This window comes from Calliphora vicina, chromosome 1 (assembly GCF_958450345.1).
Source record: "Calliphora vicina chromosome 1, idCalVici1.1, whole genome shotgun sequence".
Lineage (NCBI taxonomy): Eukaryota > Metazoa > Arthropoda > Insecta > Diptera > Calliphoridae > Calliphora > Calliphora vicina.
This window is the reverse complement of record NC_088780.1, coordinates 9,031,230-9,054,066: the sequence shown is the minus strand read 5'-3', so window position 1 is coordinate 9,054,066 and position 22,837 is coordinate 9,031,230. Positions and strand designations below refer to the sequence as shown.

The 22,837-nt window shown below is 25.7% G+C and overlaps 1 protein-coding gene across 1 annotated transcript in view; it reads left to right on the top strand.

The window, feature by feature from the left end:
• The first annotated feature begins 229 nt into the window (after positions 1–229).
• dpr5 (defective proboscis extension response 5) overlaps positions 230–22,837 on the top strand; it is a 40,734-nt gene continuing 18,126 nt past the window's right edge. The window contains exon 1 of the mRNA XM_065498584.1: positions 230–394. Coding sequence (XP_065354656.1) covers positions 316–394 — 79 coding nt within the window. The 5' untranslated portion in view covers positions 230–315. The remainder of the gene's footprint in view (positions 395–22,837) is intronic.

The following is a 22,837-nucleotide window of genomic DNA, read 5'->3' as shown; positions in this document are numbered from 1 at the left end:
TCTTGTTTCCGTTTCCCTTTAGCTGTACACTGCTGCTACTACATGAGAGTGTCCTCGTCCTCATCAGCCTCCACATCAACAGCAACGTTGTTAATATTAATTATGCGTACGGTGTCAATGTCGTTGTCATAGTCATCGTTGTAGTTCACCCGTATAAAATAGTGTTACTACATTAGAAAGAAAAGAAACCCAGATATACAATATTAAGTACAATTTGTAATTGGATTTACTACTGCTATATGTTGTATGTAGTTGTGCATAATAAATTTTCTATAATTTGTTCCTTTTGTTTTTGTGTGAAAATATTCACATGAAATGTTGCTGGAATATATGACGATGCTGTTTATTTTTGGATTAACGACACATATTGAAAGGACCCGATATCTAGTACAAGGTAATGTATTTAAATTTTTGTTTAGAACTTTAACTAAAGCAGTGAAACATAAGTTGATGTTTCATATTATTTTTTTTAATTGAAAATTAATAATGGATTCGCCAAGCACAAGGCAAATAAAATTGGAAAAAAATATTTCTTTCAATCGGAAATTAATAGATGAATCTTATAAATTATTGGAATTTATCAAAATAATTTTAATCATTTAAAAAAAATATTTGAATAATCGTGTTTTTTAATATTCGCGTGAACGATAATATTACATTCTATTAATCGGATAAACTCCTATAAGAAAATTATAAATTATTTGTTTCTATCAAAATAATTGAAACAATTGAAAAAATTATTCGAATAATCGAATTTTTTAATATTGTATTATCGAATAATATGATTATTCGGATAAATACCTATAAGATAATTTTTAAAATGTTATCAAAATAAGTTTTTCAATTAAAAAAAATATTCGAATAATCGTATTGTTTAATATTCGAATAATATGACATTCGATTAATCAGATAAACTCCTATAAGAAAATTGTATAAATGTTTATAATTTATTTGTTTTTATCAAAATAATTGAAACAATTGAAAAAATTATTCGAATAATTGAATTTTTTAATATTGAATTATCGAATAATATTATTATTCGGATAAATACCTATAAGAAAATTTTTAAAATGTTTGTAAATTATTTGTTTTTATCAAAATAATTTTTTCAATTAAAAATAAAAATATTCGAATAATCGTATTGTTTAATATTCGAATAACATTCGATTAATCGGATAAATTTTATAAATGTTTATAAATTATTTATTTTTATCAATTAATAAAAATATTCGAATAATGGTATTTTGTAACATTCAAATGATCGAATAATATGACGTTCGATTAATCGGATAAACTCCTATAAGATAATTTTTAAAAATGTTTATAAATTATTTGTTTTTATCAAAATATATTTTTTTCAATTAAAAAAAATATTCGGATAATCGTATTTTTTAGCATTCGAATGTTCGTATAATATTATATATTATTAATCGGATAAGCTCCAATAAGAAAATTTTATAAATGTTTATAAATTATTTGTTTTTATAAAAATAATTTAGAAGAATATTGGAATAATTGAATTTTTTAATATTCGAATGAACGAATAAGATGACATTCGATTAATCGGCTAAAATACCATAAACATTTTTTTTTTAGAAAATATCGCTTAATAATTAGAATTGTCATTTGAATAATCGAGGAAAAAATACATGTTTTATTCGAATGAAAACTATTTTTCAAGTTTCTTAAGGAACTTGTAATGATTTTCACTTTATGGTGTTTTTTTAACAGGTGTATCGCAGAAATGTGGCATTTAATTTAAAACGTTGAAAGCTGTTCAAAATTTACGGAAGTTGGTTGTCTAATTGACTTTGTCAAGCTTTGTTATTGGCCGTAGATTCAAAAAGTATATATATTCTGGTTCCTCATAAGATTCTAGTACTGTAAGTATGGCGACTAGTCCCATACAAGGTTCCCCTCAGAAAATGATATGAACATTAGTAATTGTCTTATAATAACAACAAATTGAGACTTTTTGATTGGAACAGAATAGCGACTCCATAATTCTGAAAGGGCATGTTGAGAAAATCATTTTTGTAGAATAAACTTATTTTTTTTTGAAGTGGATCAAAATTTTAATTTTGTTAAAAAAATGTTGTAAGTTAATGTCTGAGAGAATTCCTATTGTACGATTTATATTGTGGAATTTTATGGGGATCATTTTTGTGGAAGGTCTTAACCCTATAGCTTCTCTCTTTAGAGGTCAATATAACCCTTTTTCGAGAAAATCAAAAAAGTTCTTTCAAAAAGAATATTTAAGAATTAAAATATTCTACGAAAATTTTTGACGGAAAATTTCAGAGGAGCTCACAAATGATACCAAAGTTGTAAATAAAGCTCTTTGCGCGTAATTAGCTAAATTAAACGCCACCTCGGGTCTCACATTTTTAAAAAAAATCACAAAAAATCCATGTTTGATCCGAATGAGCTGAAATTTAAAATAGTCCTTCAGAAGATCTATAAAAACAAATATATATATATGTAAGTTGTCGCTTGTACTTCAAGAGATATTTATGTATATTTATTTTTTATTTTGCTCGATTTTTTCGTTTTTTAGACATGGTGGGCCTTTCAACCTTGATTGCTTTTATCATTTTATATTTTAAATTTAATCAAAGCCCATTTTTTTAAATTTTGAAAGTGGGCGTGGTTATAATGTTTAAATGTATATTAAGTCACCTAGAAAGGTAGATTTGTCACTCAGAGAAAAGTTTTGAGGTTGTGATAACCGATTTTATTGCTAATTGAAGAATTCAGTCCAAATAATCGAATTTTTCAATGAATAAAACAGAACTGTGTAAACTGAGCTACTAGTTGAAAAATTGCACTGCAGAACAGCCATTTTTGTGCCCGACATTTGTACTACTTTTTGTACAAGTCGATGAACGCTAATTACTATGTAATGCATGTTTTTTTCCAGTCAGCTCTCGATTTCGAATTATCGCGTTTTTTTATAGTTTCATTGAATATGTTTTGGTCTTGGTTGGTTGGTGTTTTTCTTAAAAATTTTGGGTAATGCAGCATAGAATATTGACCATTTTTAAATATCGCGAATTTTGTATTTACATCATATTCAGCGTTTTTGGTTAAAATTTTCTTGAAATTTTTATTAAAAATTTTACATAAAAAAAATTTTTTACACACATATAGATTTATTTCTACATTATATATCCAGGAATTGTATAAGTTGCGAATTTAAATACCATAGTAAGCAAAATACAATTGGAGAACAGTGTATGTAATTGATTTTCGCTGAGCTTTTAACATATGTTTGCCTAAAATGTAACAAAACATATAGGATCTTTAATACAGCTACTCATCTTACTAGCCATAGGAGAAATAATATTTAAAAAAAAAACCAGGAAATTGAAGCAATTTTTTATTTTTGAGGCCTTCGCTGTCAATTACAGAAAAACAGACCTTCACCTAACAGAAATAATTTCTTATAATTTAAAAAAAATTCGAAGATATTTTTTGATCACGCTAATCTACAAAAATAAATCTTTAGTTTAAGTCATTTAATCATGTAGGTGTTAAGCATTCAAGTTACGAACATTTGTATAATTATTTTAATACGAAAAAGATATCGAGAGCCTATATTCAAAAAACACAACTTTTTTCTGATAGATAGAGGGTTTTTCTTTTCAAAATATTCAATGTGGTTTTTAACATAACGTGATTTATTTAACATAATGGCTAATAATACAACATAAGATAAAAAAAATTAACAATGAACAATATTAAATGAAAAGTTTAAGAAAAAATACTTTTTTAAGTTTGATTCGTGTAAATTATCGTAAGATAATAATAGATGATACTTTAAAAGTAGACACTTTTTTAAACAAACTCCAACTTTAACCATTTATTTTTATGCCATAGACATTATATTTTCCAAAAACAAAAAGGTTGAATATTTTCATGTTAATTCAATTCAGAATCGGTATTCGCTATTTTGGCAAATGATTGAAAAATGTAAAATTCATATTCAGCATGCAAAAATTAGTAAGAAAAAAAAGAATTGCAAGAAGAAATTATTCCATAAACATTTTTTGAAAATTAATTATTTGAAAAGATAGATGGTTTTGCATTCGGAAAAAATTAAGGCCCTAATTTTGCAAATCACGTAACAAAGTGATATTTAGATGGAAACAAAAACAAAATTTCAAAAATGTGTTTTTGTTTTATATACAAATTATTAACAGAACAAACGCACCAAAATTCAAGCGTTGATTTGCATTTCATAATTTGAAAATTTTGTATATATTTTCCGCTGCACCAAACCAAAATGTCAATTTTGTTCTCCTGTGTATATTACTTACGTTAGATTGATGATGAATTCCATATAAAAGGTAGAATTGTATTTCGTCTGAATTTCATCACAAAACTTTACGATTGATGTGAGGCTATTTGAATTGAAAACCAATTACGTTTCCCATTTAAGGTTAATTTAATATGCATTGGAACCTATTTCAATTTCAATTTCAATTTAAATTTATAATTGAAATTGATTTTTTAAAATTTTTTTTTATAACGATTTTTTTTATGAGATTATGAGTAAAATCGTCATGCAATCCCTAGATTTTCTGTTATATTTTTTTAAGAATTCAAAATCGGATAATAAATTAATGCATTACAATTATGGCACTAACTTCAAATATGGTGGATATTTGAAAAATTTAGACCTAAAACATTTTTTTTGCTATAAAAACCTCAATTGTAAAATAATTTTGTGAAAAAAAAAAAATTTAATCAAATGTCTCATATTGTCTCATATTTTTTTCAATAAACACTTTACATTACAGGGAAAAATTACATTCAAAGTTTCAAAAACTATTTCACACTAAACATAGTAGTTTTTAACTCTATTATTTAACTTATTAAATAGGACTTAGCTCATTTTGCCTTCTAAACTAATGACATGTTCATATTTTTATACTTAAATTTTCCACAAATACAAATTAGCATACGATTTTTTAAGCTTATCCCGATAGATGTGCTAAATCTCTGCCATAATGAAGTGAGAAGAAAACCATATGTCTGCTTGAAACTTGCCACCATTGTGTTTGGCTCATACTGTGTTCTCCTGTCCGTTGGTTATAAATTCCCACGCATTTATTTAAGCTCTACGCTACGTGACCATATGTGATTTGATAAAGAAAAATAAGCAACCTGGAAATTGTTTAGACTTTTTGTGTTTACGGGTATAAAGACATGATACAGAACTTAATATGAACAACAGCAGCAGTAGTAGCAATGGAGATGAAGAAGCTGCTGCTGATGATGAAGATGATGCGGTTGTTGTTATATTATGAGTTCCTAACTTAACAAAGGTAAACCAGATGGGTCACTGTTTAAACTCAGGCGGTAGATATGTATGTACGCCCGTCCATCTGTCCGTCTGTCTTGCTATACTGCCAAATAATGCCTTGATCCCACATAATGCCAAGTTAACAAATGTGGCCACATCTGTATTGGGTGGGTATTAAAGAAATACAAATACAACCAAATTATATAGTTAATATTAAGCTGAGTTATTTATGTGCCAGCATGGATGGTATATGAAGAATAAATCCTTTGCTTATTCAGCATTATATTCTTGTTTAAAACTTATTTACAGCAAATTTAATTTAACGTTGTTAGTTTGATGCCTTGTAGTTTATATTTTTTATTTTTGACATAGATACTTTCCATACAAGAATTGAAAGTATGTAGTAACTGCTGTGATTATTATGGGCTTTAGTTTTGTAGGAGTATTTTATAGAGTTCCAGAAGACTTATAGACATAGACAAGAAGTACTTATGTATGTTTTTCTTTTTGTATTCTTCTTGATCATCATCTTCATCATCATTTCTAGGCAGCTTATTATGGTTTGATGCTTCGGCATCTGCTTAAAACACATGCTTTTAGTTTCTTACACATATGGCTGTACTTATGAAGTAAAATTGCAGACAGTTTCGCTTTAAAATGAAAATATTTCATTTCATTTTTGTTTAACACAAATCTTGTCTATCTAAGTATGCAAGAGATTATTTTTTATTACATAAGAAGGATTTTAACACTGTAAGTTTCACTTTTTTTATGAAAAATACTTTCTTACGTATTTAGATGTTTAAGTAATGAAAACTAATTTTCACAATAACATATGCAGTAAGCATGAAATTTTTGTATTTAACACAAATAAAATTATGTGTTAATTGGCTTAAACAATGAAAACTTTGTTATTATCCTCCAGATCTTATACATAAGTAATTGAGTTTGTTAAGTATGTGGCATATGTGACGTATACGTTATATTGAATTAATATAATGGATGGCGTATGAATAATATTAATTAGGTTATATTAAGTATACATAGTAGTTTTTATTAAATTTTATAAGATCTGTTGCTTAATCAGTCTTAATATAGTAACATTGGTAAATATTAAGCTTTCCTTTACTTGTTTCTATCACCAGAGAAAATGTGTTTTGTTAGAAATTCCAAAAATTTCTTATTTGTAAGACAATTTCATGTGAAAGAAAAGTGTCAATATTTGTCTGAGAAATAAGAAAACAAATATAATCAAATTTACAGAAAAAAAGATTGATGTAAATAATATACGTTTACTATTAAAGTTCTAAATATATTTAAGTTTGTTTTAACATTTTCTTTTGTAAATAACTCAAGCATTTAAATTTAGGAGTGGTCGTAGAGCGCTGAAATTTGGCACCGATAATTATATGTTCCAAACTAAGAAAAAAATTAAATTTTGTCAAAATCGACCACGCCTAACGCCCACTGCCCATACAATCCAAATAGATTTTTTCGCATAAAATTTTTCCTATCCAAGTAAAAGTCTAGAAGTTTGGTACATATATTTATTAAAGTCGGCCATGCCCACCGCATACCGCCCATGCAATCCAAATGCAATACATTTTTGTGTAAAAATTATAAGGAGTGGTCGTAGAGCATTGAAATTTGGCGCCGTGAATTATATAGACTAAATTAAAAAAAAAATTAATTTCTATCAAAATCGACCACGCCCAACTCCCACTACCCATACAATCCAAATTGATATTATCGCATTAAATTGTTTATATCCAATGAAAAGTCTAGAAATTTGGTACATACATTTATTGAAGCAAAAAAGGAACGCATGTCAAGTTTCAATTAAATCGGTCACGCCCACCGCCCACGAAACCCATACATAGATAAGAATTTTTTTTGATATTTCGTTTATTATTCGACAAAAAATGTTAAGTTTTCTTCCGGAAACTATTTTTTCTTTTAATCGAAACAAGACAATCCCACCTTTCATTTTGTTAAAAAAAACAACTTGGGGGAAAGTGGGGCAACATTTTTTTTCTCCATGGAAAATCCAAAATAAAATAATTTTTAGAGGCTTATAAATATGGCCATATCTTCTTAGCGGTTTATGATATCCCCATAATTCTTTTTGGTATTTATGGAGAAATGCCATATTTTTCGAATATGTTAAAGTTAAATGGTATTATTAGGAAAATTATACATAAATAAACCACTGAATTGCGTGAAAATATAAGTACATTTTTGCTTAACACCCTTGCATGGACTTTACTTAAATTTTTTTTTAAAAAAAAATAAAATTTTTCTTAAAACTATCAGTGTACATTTCATCTTTAAACATTTCTCTACAAAACTGCATCATTTGATTTTTGAAATTAAGTGTTTGAAAAATTGACTTTTTGACTTTTAGTCTGATTTCAATGAAATTTGACGTGCGCAAAGAGGAAGTACTATCGAGTTTAAGTTTTGAGCGTGGACCCTCGGGTATGTTACATTTTTAAAGCATTTATTTCTTCGTTTGTGTTCAGATTTAAAAAAAAAAAAAAAGTTAGAAAGTATGGTCGGTCAAGCCCGACACTAAGTAAAAGAGCCAAAACATTTTTCTTTTAAAATTTCAATAATTTATATTTTTGAGTGATTTTCGGAAGTGGGCCTTATATGGGCGCTATGACCAATTATGGACCGATCACCATGAAATTAGGTCGTGTGATTTATGTCTATATTAAAGTTAACTATATTGAATTTTGTGTGTTTACCAACATTTTTAAGCGATTTATGCACGATAAAGTGATTTTCGGAAGCGGGTCTATATGGGAGCAATGACTAATTATGGACCAATCGTAACAAAATTTGGTGACATGAATTTTGTATATATAAAACTTATTTGGAGCACAAGTTGTGGAGATACATTTATAAATTAAACATTTATGACCGATAAAGTCCAATTTCGGAAGGACATTTGTATTGGGGCTAGGTGAAATAATGGACCGATTTCAGCCAGGCTTAGTCCTTGGGCAGAAAAAATAATATATACCAAATGTGATCGAAATATCTTCAAAATTGCGACCTGTACTCTGCGCACAAGATTTATATGGACAGCCAGCCAACTGATTCTAAGTCGATCGGTATACTTTAAGGTGGGTGTTGGACTAATATTTTTGAGCGTTACAAACATCTGCACAAACGAATTATACACTCCCCACTATTGGATGTAAAATTTTCAACATTTTTACCCTCCCTAATCAAGTTTTTTGATAATAGCGGATCCAAATATTTCCCGATTTTCTCTATTTTTATTTAATTTAACTAATAGCAAATGTATGTGTTAAACAAAAAAAGAATTGTTTAAAAATCATGACTAAGTCCAAAGTTATATGCGTTTTAATTTAAAAAAAAAAATTAAAATGCGATTTTTGCTAATTTTTATACTTTTATTCGTTTAACTTAAGCATTTATAAGAAGATATATAAGCATTTATAAGAAGATAAATAATAACTAAAAATCCCATTTTTGGTATATTTCAACACTTTTTTGGGAATTGGTGGATTCCTGATTACAAATATAAAAAGTTGTTTTCATTTTTTCAATTTCAATAGAAAAATCTATATAACTGTAAAATTTCGTTAAAAAATATTCATAAATAAAAATTTAATTTCAATTTGTAAAATTTGTAGCTTTGCAAAAACTCAATAAAAAGCATTTTTTGTCATAGTTTTCAAAAAAAGTATTCCTTGAATTCTTTAATTGTCAAAAGTCGTTTTTTTTTTAATTTTTGTAAAAATCATAGAGATGATTCCAACTTTAAGTTTTTTTAAAAGCTTAAATAAATAAAATTTTGAGGAAATCGTAAACTACTTAGCATTTATATTCCATTAAAATATTAAAAATGCTTCCATGTTTTGCATATTTATTCTCAAAACAATTATTTGTCATACTAGACGTATGATTGATATTTATTTATAGGTTAGGTTAGAAAATTTCACATAACTTTGGTAGTTGTCTATATATTTTTAAAATTTTAAGGGCATGTAAAACAGAAGGCTTTAATTTACAAATCCTAGTTTTATTAATAAGTTAATCTGAAGAAAAACTTTATAAATGTTTACCCCCATATTCATAAAAAAAATTTTCATACAAAATTTGATTTTAAAACTTTGTTATTTAATTTATTGAAGGTTTAAATTGATATTTTAGGCAGATAATTAAAGTTATTACATTCAATAGTGATAGTTAACAACTAAATTGGTAACTAAAAGCCAGAAACATAAGTCTGTTGTCAAAAACCTAATATATGAGAATATATTGCCATTCATTTTGTTATAGTATCACCTATATGTGTGAAAATATAGTAATTTTTTTCATTGACATTTCTCTTTCCTTCCGTTCTATGTGTTTATTCTATGGTTCTATCCTTCATTTACAGTTCATGAGAATTATTCTTGATTTCAAATTAAATTACAATATACATATAATTTTCAATAAATTGTTTCCGGTAATGAAATTTGATAATTTTTCACTGTACAGCAATAAAATAGTAAACATTTGTTTATAGGCATTATTGCTCGCGGTTTTACCATTAATATGCCATTTAAATTTCAATAATATCTTCATAATTGTTATGTTAATATAAAAAATAAAATTGTTTGTCATACTGGACGTATGATTAATATTTATTAAGAGGTTAGTTTACAAAATAGCCTATAACTTGCACAATTATAAACGGATTTAAATAGATTTAATGGTGTATGACAGCTAATCAGTTAGGTTAAGTATTATTGTTAGACAAGTTTTTTTAAGCAATTTTGGAAAAATATTAATTTATGTTTAAAAACATTATTTTATTTGAAATAAAATTTTATAGTTTTGCAAAGTAAAATAAATAGATTGTTAAACTGTTTTAAATAACATAATTTGTGTTTGTAGCATTTATGATATTTGAAAAAGTATTTATATACTAAAATTGTCATTTGCTGTTATACCGTCGTATGATTAATATTAATTTATAGGCTTAAGGACACTCAGATGAGTTTTAACTAATTTGTTATTATTTAAGCCATATGTGTGTAAAGTGCTTTGGAATGTTTGATAAATATTCTTCTTTTTCATTTATATTAAATTAAAATATAAGAAACATCCATTAAAATGCTGTTCTAAATGTGTTTATTTTTTATACATAAGTATCCCATTTGCTTAAATATCTAAGTGGTAGTATTTATTTAATTTAATAATTCTCTTCTGGTACTTATGTGCCCCTTGCTGAAATATTTTATTATTATTATTATAGCAAAATATGAAAATTCTTAATATTTTAAATAAACTTAGTTGGAGTTTTCCTGTCATATTAAGTATTTATGTATGGACACTATATGAGTTCAAGAGGGTGCTTTTTTCTTCAAAATTCCACAAACTCTCAGGTGTATAAAGGAAGAAAAAGATAAATTTCGTTAGCTTAAACGAAAATGGCCTGGAGTAAGAATTGAAAACTGATTTATATCTATCTGTTTATTTGTAGAAAGATTTTTTATATTCTCGAATTACTACGACTCTTATTTCATTTTTCAAACGATTTTGCGGTTAGAAGGTGATGGTAACGCTAAATTAGATTATTTCTGTAACAGTATTTTAGTGGTAACGATAATTGCAGTTATTAATATTGATAACGGCAATTTCAACCTGAATTAAATTATTATCTACTGAACGCAACTGATTCATTTGAAGCCGAAATATTCATATCGATCGATGTGGAATGCTCCCTTTTAGTCTACGCTTCTCTCAAGAACAGAGTATCCGAAATTGGCTTGATTTACATCTACCTCTTTATTATTATCGTATTATTATTGAGTTTTTATTTCACAATCTTTCGTAACTTTTGTAAAATTGTAAGTTCTTTTTGCATTTTCATTGACGATATATTGAAATTAAAAAATATATTGTATGTATGTGGAAACAAATTCTTTGAAAACCAATAAAATTGTTGATTTTATCACAAGACATTTAGGAATTGAAGAAAACTATAAGAAAACATAACAGCAGAGAATAGAAACCAAACTAAACTCTAAACTAAATTTGAAAATTACACATGCACTCACAAAAGATTATGATACTCTTGGCTACCTAAAGCCATGTTTTTATTAGGGAGATTCCAAAAAACTAAATACAAATCATTTTATGATATAAATTCTCAAAATGTTTATTCTGGTGTTAAGAATTATAGCGTTTGAAGTACTGAGGAATGGTTAGGAGAACAATATTTTTTTAATTTAAAAAATGTTAATTAGATATTATGTGCAATATCACATCGAGTAAATATCATCTACTACTTTGCCAGCATGAATTAAAATTTGTGTGTTATCATGGTATTTTTTTAAAAAAAAATTAAAAACAAACAAAATAAAAAATATTTACTTTTACAATTTTCATTATTTTAAGAAAATTTCCCATCAGCGAAATTTTGAAAATAGCCACCAAAATTTTTATTGGAAATATTTTTTAGGGAAAATAAAAAAGTTGTTCCTAAAGAGACTTTAACGTTTTTTAATTTTTATTTTTAAAATTATTGTATTTTTTTATTACGATTTAAAAAATGTGTTAAATTAAGTTTTAGTAAAATATTTCCTTTTTTATTTATTATACATAAAGTTACTTTAAGTCGTTTTTTTAAATTCCCAACTTTAATATTTTAACTGCTTTAATTTATGACTAAAAATCCTAAAAATACTAAAGAAGTAAAATTTCCCTTAAATATACCAAAAGGGTAATTTTTAAAATTTAGTTCTTTTTTATGAAAAATTGGGACATTTATTACAATTTGGAAAAATGTGATACATTTTTAATTTTAGTAACATATTAAATCATTTTCATTATTATAAATAAATTTTCTTGATAGGAAATTTTTAAAAATACCCAAAAGTTAAAATTTATAATTTAAAAACTATCATAAAGCTAAATATTCTTAAAATATTTTAAAAGGGAAATTTACAAAATTTTGGAAAAATGTGATCCATTTTTAATTTTCCTTAAGGGTTATTTTTAAACGTCTCAACAAATTTTAATTTACACAAAAAAAATTATATTTCAATTCAAACATTTATCACATATTGAACTGGTTTCAACTATTTCATAATTGAATCAAATATTCATGTGCTCAAAAACAAAAAATAACAAAAATATGTTTTCAATTACGAAAATTATCTATTCAATAATTTTTGTATTTAAATTTCAACCAATAACGAAAATTTTATATTCAATTGTCAAAATTATCAAATTTAAAACTCAAAATTCAATAGAAAATATCAGAAAATTTTCTTTTTAAGCATATGAATACTTAATTCAATTATAAAATAATTGAAACCAGTTCAATATGTGATATATATTTGAATTGAAACGGTTTAAGAAATAGTTTTTTCTGTGTAGATAAAATAGAGATTTTTATTTTTTTTTGTATATTTTCACAAATGGTTGGGAAAGATATGATTAATTTGATATTAGTATTAGTTGCAATGGGGGAACTGTCCCAAAAATGTTAGTTTTTTAATTGCTTTTAATATGATTAAAATTCCTAAAATTAGCTAAATAAAAAATTTCCTTTAAAATATCCCAAAAGGGAAATTTACAAAATTTTGTTATTTTCCTAAAAAAATTGGGAAATATGTAATTAAATTTTAACAAATAAATTCAGTTTAAACAAGTAAGAAAGTATGGTCGGTCAAGCCCGACCATATAATACCCTACACTAAGTAAAAGAGCAAACATATTTTTCTTTTAAAATTTCAATAATTTACATTTTTGAGTGATTTTCGGAAGTGGGGTTATATGGGGGCTATGACCAATTATGGACCGATCACCATGAAATTAGGTCGTGTGATTTATGTCTATATTAAAGTTAACTATGTTGAATTTTGTGTGTTTACCAACATTTTTAAGCGATTTATGCACGTTAAAGTGATTTCCGGAAGCGGGTCTATATGGGAGCTATGACTAATTATGGACCGATCGTAACAAAATTTGGTGACATGAATTTTGTGTATATAAAACTTATTTGTAGCGGTATTTGTGGAGATACATATATAAATTAAACATTTATGACCGATAAAGTCCAATTTCGGTATGACATTTGTATGGGGGCTAGGTGAAATAGTGGACCGATTTCAGCCAGTTTTAATAGGCTGGTCCATGAGCCGAAAAAATAATATGTACCAAATTTGATCGAAATATCTTCAAAATTTCGACCTGTACTCTGCACACAAGGTTTACATGGACAGCCATGTAAGTGATTCTAAGTCGAAAGTGATTCTAAGTCGATCGGTATACTTTAAGGTGGGTGTTAGACTAATATTTTTGGACGTTACAAACATCTGCACAAACGCATAATACCCTCCCCACTATGGTGGTGTAGGGTATAAACATTTTGTTACTTTTCTAAAAATTGGGGAAAAATTTGTAAAATTATTAATTTTAGAAAAAAATGTGTATTTTTCTTTATGAAAATTTAAGGGAAATTATTGAAAAATATCCAAAATTTAAATTTTTTATGTTTTCTTAAAATAAATTATATGACTAAGATTTCTAGAAATAGTAAAATGATAAAATTTCTTAATAGGGAAATTTTTAAAATGTCCCTTTATCAATAAAAATATGATGTTTTTCAATACGATTTAAGAACCGTTAAATTTTTTTAATAAACATTAATTTGCTTTGAAAGGAAATTATTAAAAATCCCTTCTATAATTTAAGAATTTAAACAAATAAAAAAAATTCCTTAAAAACTAAATTTTTTAAATGCCATAACATATAAATATTTGAGGATTTCTTACTAAAATTATGACTAAAATTACTGAAGATAGCAAAATAAAACATATTAAAAATACCAAATTTACAAAATTTGGTTATATTTCAGAAACATTTTGAAATTTTTAGAACAATCTAATAAACATTTAAAAACTAAATAGGGAAATAGGGAAAATAAATTATGACTAAAATTAGTAAAATGACAAATGTTCAAAAGGGAAAATTTTCTATTTTTCATTACGATTTAAAAACTATTTTTTAAATAGTAAAATAGATAGAAATTATAGAAATTATTAAAAATCCCTTAAAAAACTAACCAACTAAAAAATTCCTTAAGGGAAATTTTTTGAAAATCCAAAAAAATTTAATTTTTAATAAGATATGACTAGAATTACTATAAATTAGCAAATTAAAAAAAGATTGCTTTAAAATGTCCCAAAAGGATATTTTACAAAATTTTGCTCTTTTTCGTTTCTTATTAAACATTAATTTGCTTTTAAGTTAAATTTATTAAAAATCCTTGTATAATTTAAAAACCCAACAAAATTCCTTAAAAGGAAATTTTTTAAAATCCCAAAAAATTATAATTTTTGTTGTATTCTTACTAAGTTATAACCAGAATTACTAAAAAATAGCAAAATAAAAAATTTTCTTTAAAATATTCCAAAAGGGAAATTTACAAAATAATTAAATTTTAATGGTATTCTTACTAAGTTATGATTAAAATTAACATAAAAATATAACAATAAAAAATTTCCCTTAAAATATCCCAAAATTAAATTTTTTTTTTTATTTTTCATAAAAATTTTTAAATTTTTTAATTTTTGTTATGATTGAAACCATAAAATATTTTTTTTATTAAAAATTAATTTACTTGGATGGGAAATTATTAAAAAATCCCCTTATATATTTAAAAAAACGAACCAAATAAAAAAATTCCCAAAAGGAAATTTTTGAAAATCCCAAAAATTTATATTTTTGTGGCATTCTTACTAAATTAAGACTTACATTTCTAAAGATAGCTAAATAAAAAATTTTCCTTAAAATATCCCAAAAGGGAAATTTACAAAATTCAAATAAAATTCCTTTGAAGCAAATATGTGGAATATCTGAAAAAATACCCTATAGTATTTTGTGTTTTTTTTTGTTAAGCGCCATTCTAATATTTATTATTAGTTTGTGGCTTTCACATGAAATAACTTCTTTCCCATTTAGTTTTAAAAGAGAATATCATATCTTATTATTATTGCCAACAAAATTTCTTATTTATTGGTTTTATTAAATCCCTAGAAATCAAAGAAAATATTGATATTTTCATAAGAGATATAAATTGAAAAAGAATTTCTTTTTATTAAATTAAAACAGGAAAAACTATGGCTGTTATCAGGTTTAAAACCAAGATAAACAATAAAACCCACACAAAAAAACTTTTAATTAAATGACAAAAAAAAAAAAAAATAATAAAAGAAATCAACAAGATCTGAAAAAACAAACAAAATCTAAAAAAAAGAACGAAAGACATCAAATTATTATTTTGATGCAGTAAAACTTAATCTTTATCCTTTTTTTTTTTGTTGTTGCTGAAAACCCCCTTCGACTTATGGGTTTTATCCTTCTTTTTTTGGTAGAATTTTGTTGTTATTGCTGTTGTTATATATGTATTATTATTGTTGGTGCTGCTGCTGCTGCTGTTTGATTGTTTGCTTTTATATGATGATGAGTGAACGTATAAATAAATTTTGATGTTCTACTTAATAGTCCTTATTGTAGTTTATGGCAATATTTCATTTTATCAACAGCAACAATAATAACAACAACATCTACAACGTCATCATCATCATCATCTTTTTATCATCTTGAGCCATAGCAGCAGCCATATCCACACCAACAGCAACATTCAGCAGCATCATCATGTTTAGCAGATTTCTGACACATCAATAAAACTTTTTCTCATTTCAAGTAGTTTTTTGTTGTTGTTGTTTTTGTTGCAATCTGAAAATTATTTGTTGGTTTTGTGTGTGTTCCGTTTTTTTTTTTATTATTTTTGAATGTTAATACTCGTACAACAACCAAGAACTACAACTAAATCTACTACTTACAGTAGTTCCAAATGGATAACAAGTTTTTGGGGATTTGCAAATAAATGTTGTTTTATGAGTATTTGCATTGTTGCTATTTTGTCTTTTTTCTTTTTAGTTATTTTATATATTTCATTTAATTTTGTAAAGTCCTTTTTAATACAGTGGTCATGGTCGAGAATAGTTTGTTACAAAAACAAGGATAAACTAATTAAGGATTGAGTGTTTAGAAAGTTTTAAAAAACTAAGAACAAATTATTTCAGAAAATAACATTATAAATAGTAAATTTACTATAAACAGCCAATTTAATATATTTATGGTAAATTATAATTTAAATAACAAATTAATAAAAAGACAAAAATGTTCAAACATTTTACATTGCCCCACCATTTGCTCCAAAGGAATAATAAAACAATTTTGGTTTCACACGAAAAGTCTTTCAAAGCCTCAGCAAACATCATTAAATCCATTAATCAAACCCATATTTTTCTTCAAATTAGTCATAAAAGTTTTATTTTTTTAAATTTATAGAATCGTAATAAAAATTTTCAAATTCTTAATAAAAAATTACAAAATTTTGTAAATTTCCCTCTTGGTATATTTTTAGGAAATTTTTTATTTTGCTATTTTTAAGAATTTTGGTCACAAATTAGCAAAAATATCTTAAAAATTTAAATTTTAATAAAAATAACAAAATATTGTAAAGTTCCAATTTGGGATATTTTTAGGGAAAATTTTATTTTTGATATTTTTAGGAATTTTGGTCATAAATTAGCAAGAATAACGTATACTTTAAATTTCAATGAAAATAACAAAATTTTGTAAATTTCCCTTTTGGGATATTTTTAGGGAAATTTTTATTTTAGCTATTTTTAGGAATTTTATTTATAAATTATCAAGAATACATTAACAAATTTTAAAATTAGCTTTAATTTTTACAAAAATCTCATTTTTTTATGAGAAAAAAATAGAAATTTTTTTTAATTTGAGAATATTGTATTTATAATAAAAAAATGAAATCTTTTATCTAAAATTAATAACTAAATTATTTCAACTTTTTACGAAAAGTAACAAAATTTTGTAAATTTTCTTGTGGGAAATTTTTAGGGAAAGTTTTATTTTTGCTATTTTTAGGCATAAGAATTTAAATTTTTCGATATCATTTTTAAAATATTATTAGTGTGTTTTTTTTGTGTAATCTAAGTGACTATTTAAATTGTTGTGTTAATTTAAATAAATAAAGAGTTGTAACAATTTTTAAACTTCTGATCGCTTTTATTTGGAATTTAAGTAAGACGGTTTATTTAAAGTAAATAAACCACCGTTTTTAAAAGGTAAAAACGTAACAATATGTACAAAATATTGATTTATCTTCGTTATCTTTGAAGAGAGTAATTGAAAAATTCAGGGAGATTGTATCAATTGGTGATAACAAATACCTCGGTCGCCCAAAAATAAGTTTCTAAATTGTCAATATTGAAGCGGTGAAGTTTGTTGAAACACCAGGAATATCAGCTTCGTTTATCTGGCAAATTTCAAGAAACTCTCTACGGCGTATAGTCACTGAAGATTGTGCATTCGTTCTCTAAAAATATAAACATTTTAAGATATTGTTTAAATTAGATTGCAATTTGTTTTTAACTGCTTGTGTACACTACAATAGGATATTTTGAAATTATTAAAATGTTTGGTAGAATTCAAGTCAAAATTATGCTGACTCAAGACCTTAAAGTTTTCCAAATATAAAGCACTTGCAACAAGATGATTACAAAAACTAACGATTCCTTGATTAGTTTCTTTATTTTGATAGTTAACACTGAGGGAAAATTGATGTTGCAAAATCGACAACGTTGGTGTCATTTTGGCACCATACGGTGTCACTTTTTTTCGACACCGTACGTTTACAATTTGTAAACAAATGGGTACGAATCGACAACGCAATGTTGTTAAATTAAACGCCGACGCATCTCAACTTGAGTTGCTGACAAGTTATTGTCAAAGTGTTGCGGCGAAACTTTTTGCTCTGCTTTGTTTTTATAAGTGAGTTTTAAATTTTATTTACATTAAAAAAGTGAAAATATTTAAAATTTAAAATATGTATAAAAGAAAGTGTAATTGTATTTAATAGTGAATTTGTGTTGATGCAGATGAAGATCCAGGCAGTGCAAGAAATGAGAAGATCACCGAATCCACTGACGACATACAACTCCAAAAACTCCTGGAAACAATAAACATACAGTTCTTGTACATTTAAAAGGAAAGTAGAGCTATATATATAATTATCAGCAATGTAGAATACAATAAGTATTTGTTTTATTTTTTAGAATGATGACCTGTGGAAGCAGTGCCAAAATTAGGGATACTATTTGAAATTTCACATACGGGAACTCCGATAATTGCCACCAATGTTTTGCCAAATTTAAACATGAAATTTATATGTATTTTATATTTAAGTATTTATTCGTATTGTATTTAAAAATAAATGTAAAACATAAAGGAATTATTATTTACTTCAATTACCAAATCGTACACGAACGGTATCAAATCCACAACATATGGTTTCAAATTGACAATGGTGCGGTATCAAATTGACAACGGTCTGGTGTCAAATCGACAACGGATGGTATCAATTCGGCAACTGAATGGTGTAATTTTTTCGTTGTCAAATTGACACCGTTCGTGTACAATTTGAGCACATACGGGGTTGATACACTATTGACACCGAATGGTGTCAAATCGTACACGGATGTGTTCATTTTTTCTCTGGGTGAAATTTCTTGCCTTCTATAATATGAAGGCTGATTTTAACTTTGATTTAACTATATAATTTTTAATAAAAGCTAAAAGAAATTGAATTTAATAATTTCTTTTTAGAAAAATCATTCGCTTGTCTTTTATATTCCATTAAAATATTAAAAATCTTTTCATATTTGACATATTAACAGCCAAAAGAAACATTTGTCATACTAGACGTATGATTGATATTTATTTATAGGTTAGATTAGAAAATTGCACATAACTTGGGTAATTGCCTAGGGATTTTAATAATGTTAACGGCATATGAAAGCCAAGCCTTTAGGTTATAAATGCTAGATTCATTAGTTAGTTTCAAATTAAATTTGTAGAAAAGTGATTTATTTTAAAAGAATATGCAATGATAATTTTATATTGATATTTCAAGTTATGTTAAGCAATTTGAGAACTTGCCCTAGCCACTGTTCAGAGCTCATATCTAAAAATATATAAACCTTTAGAAAAACACATGTAAGTACATGTGTTTTAAACTTATTTTTTTTTGTTATTTTTATAGTTTGGTTAGATTTTGTGTGTTTATTTAGGAAATATGCTGGTGAATTTTTTTTTTGGTTTTTTCTCTTTGCAGCTACTAAATATATGACTGGTATTTTGTATCAGTGCCAACAAAAATTTTAAGTTTTCTAATTTGACCTTATGACACGTAGCCAATCGATTTCATGTAACAAAAAAACAGAAAAGAAACAACTTCATTTCTGGTATAGCTGATGCTGCTGATGATGATGAGGTTTTTTTTAAAAGAAATTTTTTTGCTACATCAATGCAATCAATTTTGTTAAAAAACCATAAAGAAAAATAGGAAAAACAAGTAAGAGTGCTATATTCGGCTGTGCCGAATCTTATATACCCTTCACCAAATTATACTTCAAAATTTTAAATATTTTTAGGTAAACAAAATTTATTTTTTTTTCCAGTTGTTTTTTGAATTTTTTTGAGAAAAATTTTTTCGATTGTTATTAATTTTTTTTTTTTTTAAATTTAAAATTTTTTTTTTTTTAAATTTTAAAAAATTTTTTTTTTTTAAATTTTAAAAAATTTTTTTTTTTAAATTTAAAAAATTTTTTTTTTGTTTTTTCAATATATTTTTTAAAAAAAAAAAATTCGGGTTCAAAATTTTGTTCCCGATTTTGACCCATTGTAGGTCCAACTTACTATGGTCTTATATACGTCGTTGCAAATGTCTTTGAAATATCTATCATTAGATATCCATATTGTCTATATTAATGTAATTAGTAATCCAGATATAGGTAAAAAAATAGGTCAAAAATCGAGGTTGTCTTGGTTTTTTCCTCATATCTCAGCCATTTGTGGACCGATTTTGCTGATTTTAAATAGCAAAATTCTCGAAAGCATGTCTGACAGAATTATTGAAGATTTGGATCCCGAAGATATCTGGGGTCTTCAGAAAACTGATTTCAACAGACAGACAGACAGACAGACGGACAGACAGACAGACAGACAGACAGACGGACATGGCTTAATCGACTCCGCTATCTATAAGGATCCAGAATATATATACTTTATAGGGTCGGAAATGAAAAATGTAGAAATTACAAACGGAATGACAAACTTATATATACCCTTCTCACGAAGCTGAAGGGTATAAAAACTGAAAATAAAATATAAAGTGAGGGAGTTTAAGGTGGCAGAAGAACTTTTCTTTTTTAACACTTTATTTTTTTTTTGTAATTTCTTTTTTGTTGTTGTTGTTGGAAGCAACAAACAACCCACAAACCAATCACCACAAAAATATTTGTGTTTGAAATTTATACGTTCGTTAAACTGGCAACACTTTTTATGTAGCCACAAAAAGACACGTTTTTTTTGGCAACTTTTTTTATTTTTTCTTTTTCTATTCTACAATTTCTTTACACTTGTTTTAAAAGTTCATCAAAATTTGTTAGAGTGTTTTTTTTCTGTTGTTGCTCTGTGTAGTGGTCATGTAATTTTTATGAAAGGATTTTTTCTGGAATTTTTTCTTTCATTGTTTTTTGAGGTAAGAAAATTGAAAAATTGCGTGGGCTTTAACAGATTCTGTTCATAAGAAACAAAAAAAAATAATTGTCTTAATCATGTTTTTACAAAGTGTTTTATCAAAGACATCAATGACCTGCAATAATTTTCAGTTTTTGCTTTAAAAAAAGAGAAACTTTAAGGCTTTTAAAAACTTAACCACCACTCTAGATGGTAATCTAATGCCACTTCATTTTAAAAATAACTATTTGGACTTACTGCTTCATTCCTTTCCCACCAACTGACTGAAAGTCTATTTATTTATGCAAAATCTGTTTTCATTTCCATACAAATCACCCTAGAGTATAATGAGTGGAGTTGGAGTGGTATGAGTTGGTAGCCAGAAGAAACTTGATTTGATTATTTCACCAGTAGGTACTTGTAGGGCTTTTTAATATTTATTTGTTTGTTTCAAGAGTCCTTGAGTTGAGTAAAAATATCCATAAGTACCATTTGCCATAAATCATAGCAAAAAAAAAAAACAAAAAAACAAAATTAAATAGAAGGTGTGATTTGTTGAAATGAGTAGTGGTAAGTGAAATTTAACATGAAGGGTTTTAACAACGCATTATGAAATCCCCTATTTAACAGCCACTTGTGTTTGCAAATGACCAATTTATAAATGAGATTTAAATGTAGTTTTAAGTAGTTTATGAGGTTTATTTTAAATGTACTACATATTGTATATTTAACAATACATTGAGTAAATGAAAACTGTAAATAATTTAAAAGTAGTGAAGCAAAAACGTTTGGTAAAATAATAGTAATGGAAATATTTATGCTAAACTAATGGAGTTCGCATTAAACCAGAGTTAATTTCTTTCAACAACCTTTAAGTATTATTATCACAATTACATTGATTTGTGTTCTAAATTCATTGTGTATTAAATAGAAAATAGTGAAAATCATAAAACATTTCCATGGCGTATGCTTACTATGATTTCATATACAAATAATTTAATATCAATCATACGCCACAAACATAAAATATTCTTTGTTTAAACTAAACGTTTAAAATCATTCCGATTAACTCAAATATAAAAAAGTACAGACAAATTCCTCATTTAATATTTAAAATTCCAAATAATTTCTTAAATCTCAGAATGTTTTATAACACAGGGCAACAAAATCGAAAAAATTTTAGAGGCTTTTTAAACCACTACATAATTTTGATGAATTGTGGTTGCAGTACTACAAATATGATTCAAATTTTAAATTCTATGTAGATTTTTTAAAAAAAAAATTTTAAATAAAATTGTGATTTTTTTAGTCGTATCTCCACATAATTAATGAGTACTCAAAAACGATTCATTCGATATTATTAAAGTAAATATAGAAAAATCTAGATTTATATATACTTTTAACGGTTTATATATTGCCTTTATATCGGCTCAGTAGTTTCGGAGTTATGATAACAAATTTAAGCAATAAATATATTTTTTATATGAAAATATAAAATTTTTCGTTCTAAAAAAATCATGAAAAATCGAGAACCTCAGAAATTTTTCAGATTTATTGCTTTATCGCAAAGCCACATATAATAGCAACAAAATGAGATATCGATCAAAAAAATCAATGGATTCTTTTCGAATTTATTCACAATTAAGTGAATTCGCTCATTTTCACAAAATTTTAGTTTTTTGTTAGATATACATAAAATTGAGTAGTTACTGTTAGTCTTTCGATCGAATGAATTTTGAAAACATTTTTCCAATGCTATGTTACAATTTTCACATATATATTGCATTTCAATCGGATCAGTAGTTTTGGAGTTATAACAAATTGAAGCAACAAAAATATTTTTTAAGCAAATTTTTGTTGTTAAAAAATCACGAAAAATCG